The 9,945-nt window shown below is 32.3% G+C and overlaps 1 protein-coding gene across 1 annotated transcript in view; it reads right to left on the reverse strand.

Annotated features, from left to right (window-relative positions):
- LOC102603708 (1,4-alpha-glucan-branching enzyme 3, chloroplastic/amyloplastic-like) overlaps positions 1-3,631 on the reverse strand; it is a 17,155-nt gene extending 13,524 nt beyond the window's left edge. The window contains 4 exon segments of the mRNA XM_015308181.1: positions 861-1,538; positions 2,107-2,171; positions 2,324-2,395; positions 3,198-3,631. Of these exon segments, the coding sequence (XP_015163667.1) occupies positions 861-1,538; positions 2,107-2,171; positions 2,324-2,395; positions 3,198-3,490 (1,108 nt within the window). The 5' untranslated portion in view covers positions 3,491-3,631.
- Between the last annotated feature and the right edge of the window lie 6,314 nt (positions 3,632-9,945).

Here is a 9,945-nt window from a genome sequence, read left to right on the forward strand (position 1 = left end):
TTTAACTGTTTTTGTCCCCCCCCCCCCCCCCCCCCCCCCCCCCCCCCCCTCCCCTCTCTCTCTCTCTCCCTCCCTCCCTCCCTATTCATGCAACGATTGCTGACCCCTTCTTCCCTTCACAGATAAGACTAATATCTTTTTTCACCGAGATAAAACTTTATATAATGCATCAGTTTATATATTCACAAACCTTTAAGGTAAATTATACACACCTAGAATATATGCCACTTACTACTCCACCACTTCAATTCAAAGTGGTCACCTACCTTTTCCCATTCAATCTAAATGATACTTGATGAACAAAGATTTACCTCCAACTAGGTTAGGGGTTGTTAGATCTAACCTCCAACATCTTAATGCTCCGTGCGCTACTCAAGCTTCTTAACAGCAAATTATTAAATGGGGTGTATGAACAGGACATTCGCAGCATGCAAGCATACATGCACTAGTTATGGATAAATCATAATAAACACAACACATATTGTAGCTTGTTGCACACCCAAACGTGTGGCCTAACAGTCAATGACACTGGAATGAATTATGGGAATCAAATACGCGTGGAAGCTAGCCTAGACACCATTGACAAAAAAATATAAGCACATATTTGTTTATACGTGTGTGTGTGTGTTGTAACTTGTCATATCTAAATGCAATTACAAAATCCTAAGCCTGTAAATACGCATACATTTATGAATGTCACTGACAGATCATTTAGTCAGACAAACAGAATACACCAAAGAAAAATATTTATAATTCTAGATGCTTCCATGTTTCTTCTTGTTATATCTCGGCTAATAGAATATTAACCAGTTATGGATGTAAAAACAGTATGTAAATTCCAATAAGCAGTGCTTGTTTACCTGGAATGACAAAATTGGCCCACGCAGGAACTCGTTCAAGAGGCCCATTTGGTGTGTTAAAATACACCCTGTATTTGCTTCCATGAGGTAAAGCAGGCATATATTTCTGTAACCAGCCTTTCCTTCCCTTTTTAGTTTCTAACCAGTAAGCAATAGGAGGCTGTTTCATACGAAATTTCTTAAACGATTCAGGATCACCTATAATATTGTAAATATCATATTCTTTTCCACTATCTACCACATCATACGATGGCAAATTGCTTGCCGGATCCTTTTTTTGTTGCTCTTTCCAAGTTTTGTATCGTGTAGCTGCATCAGGCATTGCTTCTAGTTCCTCTTCTGTTTGAGGTCCATTTGGTCCGAACATTTCCTCATATAACTTTGCTGCCACCTCATAACGTGATTTAATGAAGCGATCTTCTCCAGGTTCCCAATACTCATCATTTGCTTTTTTAAAGATTTCCTCGACGGTAATACCCGTGTCACCTTTATCATAGTCCTCCGCATAATTGTACTGTTGAAAATACAATTTATCAGGTTCTTCTCCTTCACGTAATTTATCTTCAAGAATAATAAACCAATACCCATAATCGTCATGACCAAAATGACCCTCTCTGGCACAGTTACCAGTTGTTGACCACCCATTGAAGTCACCAATCAGAGCACAGTAGCGAGCACCTGTTGCAACATCTTGGCACTTGTATTCAAAACTATAAAAGGAAATAAAAACAAAGAAACGATTGCTGCCCATCAAGTGCTAAATCCACTCCCCCATCCCATCCAATTGTGTCACACAACTTACGATACACAAAGAGTTACATTAACTTGCATATAACCTCAGAGTTGGAATTAAAAATCAATATATTATTTACATTCATGCATAAAAATAACTTTACATGGGAAACCCCATATCAAGTCTTTTTCCCCAGTGATATCACACCATAGTCCTAATGTGAAACTAAGTGAATTGGATGGATAGAGAACTTTAAGGCAATAATGAAAATCAGAAGATACCAAATAGTGAGCCACTTTCAAAATGTCATGTAGTGGATGGATGAAGTTTGAAACGTTGATGGAGTTTATCTACTAAGTATTTGCAGAATTGCTAATGTCACTAAAAATAAGCACCAAATGGTCATATCATAATGAAGCGTGAATTAATACAAAGAAATTAACATTAAGAAGATAAATTCTGATATATAAAAAAAAACATATTAAGATGACAAATTCATGTATGGATTTGAACCTGGAGCCCATTCCAAGAAATCCACTCGATGTTGTATGTTGCGATGCATACCCATTAATTCATACCTGTAAAATAGACATCTAGAATCAGTCAAAGACTAATCAAGATGCATTATATGATACTATTAGCAAATAGTCACACAATGATACTTGGACACAAAGACAGATAGGAGAGAGGAACACAGGTGTCGACGAAAGAAATTCGCGCACAAACTAACCCAGTAGACATCTCCTTGAGACTGAAATGACGAGTCAATATTTCATCCTTCAAGTCCTTCAATGATTTATATCTGCAAAACAGAATGGTAAAAGAATGAAACACCCTGAAAATGTTGCATATCAAATGGTTCAAAAATCAAACAGAGGGAACCGTCCAAGGATACTCGAAAAAGTTGCTGCTCAGTAATATTTTTGTAACGAGGTTTCCAGAAAGGCAAAAAAACAAAATCATAGAAATATGTTATGTGCAAAATAGGAAGAGGGAAACAGTTGGAATCTTGACAAAATTCAGTTGTGAAATTACAGGAGTTATTCTCGGTTTAATACTGTTAGTTCTGTTCTGTGAAGTTACAGGTGCTGTTCTCAGTTCAATACTGAAATTCTCCCCTCATGAGCTAAGCTAGCTTTTGGCCTTTTTGAGCTGAGTTAAAGCCAAGGTCCATTTGTTCACAGGGGACAATAATTCCTTACTGCATGAGGAACTAAGGAAAATATTACAAACTCTTATAATTGCTGATTGTGTACAATTCCCATTCAAACTCTAACGACAGTTGATTGCTCACAGTTACAGTCCTTTAGGACAAGGACATTTTCTAGAAAGAGGCATATGTTAGTGCAAAATTGGAAGAGTTTGAATCTAGTTGTGAAGTTATAGCAGCTATTTTCTGTTCAAAACTTTTAGTCATTTTAGTTTCTTTCATCAAATTCAGTGCAAATGACTTCACTATATAAGTAGCTCAAATTGTAATAAGAGATATTTTGAATTATGAATATTCTCATATAATTCTCATTTCTCTCCCTCTTTCTCCTGTTAGCTGAACAAAGAGCATAACAACACAGTACATAACACAATTTAAGGCATTGTAAAATTACCTTTCACGAAGAAATTGAGCAAACGCTTTATGAGTAATGCCGTATTTGCTGAGAAATCCAACAGGATCGATTCCTTTCTCTTCCTCCGACTGTTTGTACTTCTCCGGTCGTTGCTTCCGTCGTTGCGGTGGCGGTTGCTCCGTTGCTGAGCATCTACACCTCGAAACTCGAGCCCGGCGGCTGCGAACAAATTTAAGCTGGCGACTGGTTCTGCTTCCGGTTTGAGATAGAAAACTAAGACGAGAATCGCTCAATGGTGAAGAAATTCGAATTGAATCCGTCAGAGAGAGCATTGTTGATGCTAATTTCTCTCAATGGAACTAAGGAGGGAAGAAGATGAACTGGTGCTTGTTTTTTTTTTTTTCGCCTTGGTGATAAGAGGCGGGTACTGTAGCCAATTTCTGTAAACGGCTACCGGGACGGACGTAAATGGTGGAGAAAATGACAAAAATGGTTCCTCATGTTTTATGGTAAGTTAAAACTAGTCCTTTTATGTATTGAATTGAACAGTTTTAGTCCTTTAATGGTTCGCAGACTGCTACTCAATAGTCATCATAGGAGTATTACTTTATTATATTCAACTATTCATGATTTATCGTGTTTTAGTATCTTAGTAATATTCATAAAATAAATCGATATTTTAAAGGATGCTAAGTACTAACCTCTTTAAAGAAACGAGACAAATGAAATAAATAGATAATCATCGGTATCCTTCTTACACTACGATTTAAGAAAAATAATATAGGGGTGGAACACTGAAACTCATAGATTCTTAACATCAAACAAATATCACTCCATAACTACTTGAAAATGAAAGAAAAATGACGCAACAAAAAAGGATTCATGAAAGTCTCTTGCAAACCTTACTTGCCCAATGTTAAAACCTTCAAAGTCAAAAGTTAAAAATCATTATACTTGAAGTTTCGGCTACAAGAAAACCAAAGGTCAAAAGTTCAAGATCGACTATTTTCAAGGCCATTATTGTAAACTATCCAAAGTCCCTGATCATTTTTTGCCCAGCTTTGGCTACAATAAAATACATAATGGGCTCAGAGCAAACTTGGATTTCCAGTGCCCCAATGAAGATGTACTGCTTAACTGTAGTGGGCCTGGTAATGGGCCTATTGTTCACACTACAGCCCAAGTACCCATAAACAAATTAACAAACAAAAGCTCCAAAGAGCGTGTGATTTGGGGATTTTCCGAGTCTTTTAGTCACAGTTCAAGGTCCTAGCACATTTCTTTTAGCCATTGTTTGAGGCCCTTGGCACGTTTCTCTTAGCCTCAATTCGAACCTAACTAATAGAAGTGTGCCGGACTCAAACCGTGACTAATGAATGTGTGTTAAGCTTTCTTAAATGGAAATTCCGATCTAGATGATCCCTCGTAAGAAATATATACGTAACAAACATAAAAAAGATTAAACGTGATTCTCTAAGTTAATAAAAAAGAGGGGAAAATGTGATAATATGAGAAGAATTCTTTAAAACTTTTATTTTAGCATCGTGACGTATAGACAATAGGCCAATTAACATGGTATTTTTTCTATGTAGATCATACAGTTAGGCAGTTAGCTTGTTCAATGTTCATAAATACTTGTGTGTGGCCGCCAACAAGCCACGATAAAAGCCTTTAGAAGTTATAAATACGAAAATAAATAAAAGTTATATCCATATCTTTTTTCTGATAAAAAGAAGAAGACAGAATCAGAAAATAAATAGGACTCCTTGCGTATATTTTTACTTGTAAATTTGAAAATCAGATAATTTATTATTCAGTTCTTAATTTACTCTTATTAGAAATTATAGTTATTTTTCATAGCATTGAATTATCATTAGGAATATGCACTATTTGGATTAAACCGAAAAATCAAACCAAATCAAACCGAATTCTAATTTTGGATTGGTTTTTTGGATTTTTGGTTTGGTTTTGGATTTATAATTTACTCTGTTTGATTTTTTGGTTTGGTTTCGAATTTAGAAAAATGAAAACCGAAAAATCGAAAAAACCGAATTATATTATATATATATATGTATTTAGAATTAAGTTGGAGTCAACCACTTTTGTCTCTTTTTAGTTATTTTCATTATGATTTAGTTTTTTTTTTTTAATGTTTGAACATCTATAATTGATATATTTTTAAGTATTGTGTTTTACGTTTTACTTGTGATTTATATTAAAAAGTATATTTAAGAAATTTAATATTATATATTTAAGAAATTCAATATATATATAAAAAAAAATTTAAATTGCAAATATAACTTTGTTATGTTTCTAATTATTGACATAACCGATTAACCAAATCGAAAAAACCCAAACCAAGAAGAGAAAAATCGAACCAAACCAAATTTATTTTGGTTCGGATTGGGTTACACTTCTTCAAAACCAAAAATCGAAAAATCCAAACCGAATACTATAAAATCAATCGAAAAACCAAACTCACACCCCTAATTATCATATATAAAATTGATGTTTTATTTATTATCTTTTAAAGAATGTCAAATTAATATTGAACAAGTAAAAATAAACGAAAAAGATTAATAAAGATTAAAATAAGAAAAATAGAGGGGACAATGTTTTTCTCGTTTACTAAAAGCTGACAAAGTAGGACGATCCAAATTAAAGTCACACAGCATAGAAGGGTAGAGTGTGATTAAAGCAAAGCCAGCGGCGGCCGGTGATGAATTAAAAAAGGGAAAATGAGTGTGTAATATACCCACTCATTGTGGAGGAAAAGAACATTGTAGTTGGATAGCGTTATCCCCAAGAATGTACACTCACATTTCTTGACAAAAAAATACTCTCACCCTAATCGTATTTGACTAAGCATGAAATTTAAGAGAATAATAATACTTTATATTACATGAATGATTGCAAGTACTTATTGTCAATAACAGTATTTGATTAAGCATTAAATTTAGTATGCGATGTTTTTAGAAAAAACACCTAAATACACAACTTATTTTACTATATTCTCTAAAATTTCCTATCATGTGAAAAAATTACAAAAATCTCTACTTTACGTGATATATCAGTCGAATACATCACTTTACACAATGTATCGGTTGGATACATCACTTTACGATGTACCACGACGTATGCAATGTATCGGGATGTTACTTTACTTAATGTATCAGGATGTACGCGATGTATCAGGACGTTGATGTATCCAAAACCAAAATGAGATATCAGAACGTTGAGGAATGAATTCGAACTGAGACGCGATGTACTGTGACATATTAGAATGTATCCAGATTCCACCAAATTTTTAAAAAAATTGTAATTTGATAAAGAGTAAAAATATGATATAATTAGAGATCTTAACACTATGTAAAAAAAATTATGTAAAATTTTTATCCGAATTCCACCAAATTTTTTATGTAAAATCTACCAATTTTTAATTTTTTTACAAAGCTCAATTTAATCGAACATCAATATGCACATGCAATAGTCAAGACACCACACAAAATAACAAAAAGAAAGATACAAGTGTTTTTTGTTACCCAAAGGATCTTAAAGAGTTCCAAAATGGCGTGCGTGAATCTTTACCTCTTTTTTTTTAACGTGTCACAGCTGTGAAACCAACGCATTTCAGCACTGGGCATACAGCTTTTTATTTTTTGGTCAGCAAGAAGAGAATGGGCATGATGATAAAAGGTGAAAATCAAAGCTGTTTTGGCCTCATTGGCTTCGCTTGCGCCTTACATTCTCACTCGAAATTAATGTGCTGCCGAGTGAGAGTGGCCACCGCCCACGTTTTATTTCGTGTCATACATCTTACTAGTAAATTTAATTATTACTACAACATCTCATCTCATGGATAGTTAATATGACTTGACACTTGACTTAGACGGTGGCGCGATGGAATAGTTCAGATCCTTTTATTCTTAATTAGAGATTTTGAGTTTGAGTTTTTGATAATAATAAAATAGTTGGGAGTGTCGTTTTTGGAAATGAATTTTACAATGCGTGAATCTGTATTTTATTGGACGTCAATATATATCAAATACTGAGTGGAAAAAATAAAAGGGAAGAAGATTTTGGCTGACATATGGCTGTGTAATATTTAATGTCATTTATTCAAGATATATTAAAAAGGGTGCGAAAGATTCTTAAATTATGATTAGAGTTTTTAGTTGTTGTACAATAGGTTAGTTGAATTCATAAATATAGCACCTAACCTAAGGGGTTACTAATATGGTCCTTTTGGTGGAGCTTTCAAAATATGTTTATTTTTTTCCAATAATATTTTTAGTCATAAGTGATTTGGCAAAAATAGTTTTGAAGATTATGTTATAAGTTTTGTTTCACTAATCAAATTTGAAAAATATTGTTTCGGGTGATAAAGCAACAATAAAGTGTTCAAATAACTATTCAAACATGTTATACTTCACAAAAGTTATGACAAGTTACGTCCTTTAATTTTTTTGCTTTATTTCTCTTATAAGTACTATAACTATAATTTGCTACATGTAATGATACAAATTAATTCACCATCACATAGAAATAAAAACACGTCTCAGGTTTGCCTATAATTTAAACGTTAATTATCAACTAACATTTGTTCATGCGTTTTATCATATACGTCACAAGTATCTATTGATATGTGCTTTATCAACAAGAAAAATATGCATTCCTCACTCCATAACACATTATTATGTAAAAATATGATACAATTTAATAAATATTCCTCCAATCTCAATTTAGGCAATAACTTCCATTTTTATACTCATTTAAATGCAATGAGTTTGGCTAATATGAATTGTGTTAATAAATGGATATAACCAATTCAAACTTTGACAAACTAGACAAGTTATATTGGCGTGAACTAATATTACCATCAAACCTATATATATGAAATACAAAATGCATATCCACATAAAAAATCATTTTAATCATATATAATCAATATGATTTTCGTCCAAGGAAATTCAGATGAATCCCTAGACCTTTACTAGCTCCGTCCCGTCCATAGGCTTATCTTATCTTGGAGGACAGTTGTGGGCGGCTGTGCTTAACTGTTGTTATGAGGTTGTGGAATCTTACTTTAACAAGTATAAAGATGCTATAACTACTGATGAAAAAAAGAAGTTTGTTGTACCAACTTTGCAGCCGTTAAATTGGCTTTCAATTTTTCCTCTTGTAGCTTTTTACCTAAATTACCAAACTAGTGTAGAACAATATTCATTATTTTTTCTATAAAAAGTGGTGGTAGTTCGACCAAAACGACAAGGAACTAAATGCTTTAATTGTGTTGTGTGGATTCTTTTTTCTTGGCTGAGCCATACGATACGTCAGGTTGGCGCACACAGATATGTAATGCCTTTACTTCTCTATTTAATCGGTGGAGACGACGGAGCCAAAAAATTTACTCGGGTTCAAAATTTAAAGAAATGAACATACTATAACTAGTCAAAAAAGATTCGATATCGAGCATATATATATATACATAAAATATAGTTTTAATATCATATAAATATTATAATTTTTTCGTTATAGGTAATTCAGATGAACCCCTAATTATGCTTCACCTCGCAGGCACAATATGCAATTTTTTTGACCAAAAATTTAAAATTGCTCATCACAATTTTTACGCCTTCTTTGAATGTGATAGAAATGTTATTTCTATTAGATCATCGGTTAAAAAAATATTTTCTTAAAAAAAATAGGTTAGAAAAATATAAAGTTAAAGAACTTTTGATAAATATGCAAAAAATAATAATAAATAAATTAGAGGACGGGTATTTGATCAGATGAAATAGAATTTTTTATTTGGTTAAAATAGATTGAGTTTAATATTTCTATTTATTTTTTCTTAAAAGAACATACGTCATGACATTACAAAGTGACTAAATATATTACTTTTCAGATTGGATGAAATAACAAAAGATAAATAAATTTTCTAATATTAGAAAAAAGAAAGTAAGTTTATTTTGTTCATTTATTTTCAATAGTTCGATGATCATTTAATAAATATATATACTCGTACTTCTTTCTAATATAAAAAATATTTTGTCACTCATAATATCAAATGGATGCTTAATTTTGACTTTATACCAAAACTTATAATTTTGCGATTGCGTTAAGTATCTCACATAATATATATATGTTTGACTTTAATTTTTATATTATATAAATCGCCCCTCTCCTAATTTCTTTTATGTATAATTGAAGAGCTAAAAAGAAAGTCTACGGTTTTTAATATTTAAATGTTGCCTACTTTGTAGCTATCAATATAGCTGCTATGCTTTCAAGCGTCAATGACGCTAGCATTTTTGAGTAAGATTAAATGTATCAGACACCCCTTCAACTTTATTTATAGGTTTATTATGCAAAAGGTATATGTATATCTACTGATAAAAATTGTGGGGAAGAGGTAAGTATTCCTTTATTTCGCTTTTGCAAGGAAACATTTTATTTTAGTGTGAAATTTTCTTGCGAAAATTTGAATTTAGTCAAACTCTAATTTAAATACCCGAGGAAACTAAAAAAAAAGTATATGTATATCCCAATTAGTCAAAACCTTTAATATAGCATTTTTAATATTAAAGTGCTAAATCTCCAACCTTTAATACAACATTTTAAATATCGCAATTCATATTGGAAATTAAAAATTTGACCGCCTTCAGGGTATAAAACTCTCGTTATGCATGAGATTCAGGAAAGGACCAGATCATAAGGAACTTTTATATGCAATTCTATCAAGTTTTTTTGTAAGAGATTATTTTTCACAACTTAAACTACATAA

This window comes from Solanum tuberosum, unplaced genomic scaffold, assembly GCF_000226075.1.
Source record: "Solanum tuberosum cultivar DM 1-3 516 R44 unplaced genomic scaffold, SolTub_3.0 scf00076, whole genome shotgun sequence".
NCBI classification, from domain to species: domain Eukaryota; kingdom Viridiplantae; phylum Streptophyta; class Magnoliopsida; order Solanales; family Solanaceae; genus Solanum; species Solanum tuberosum.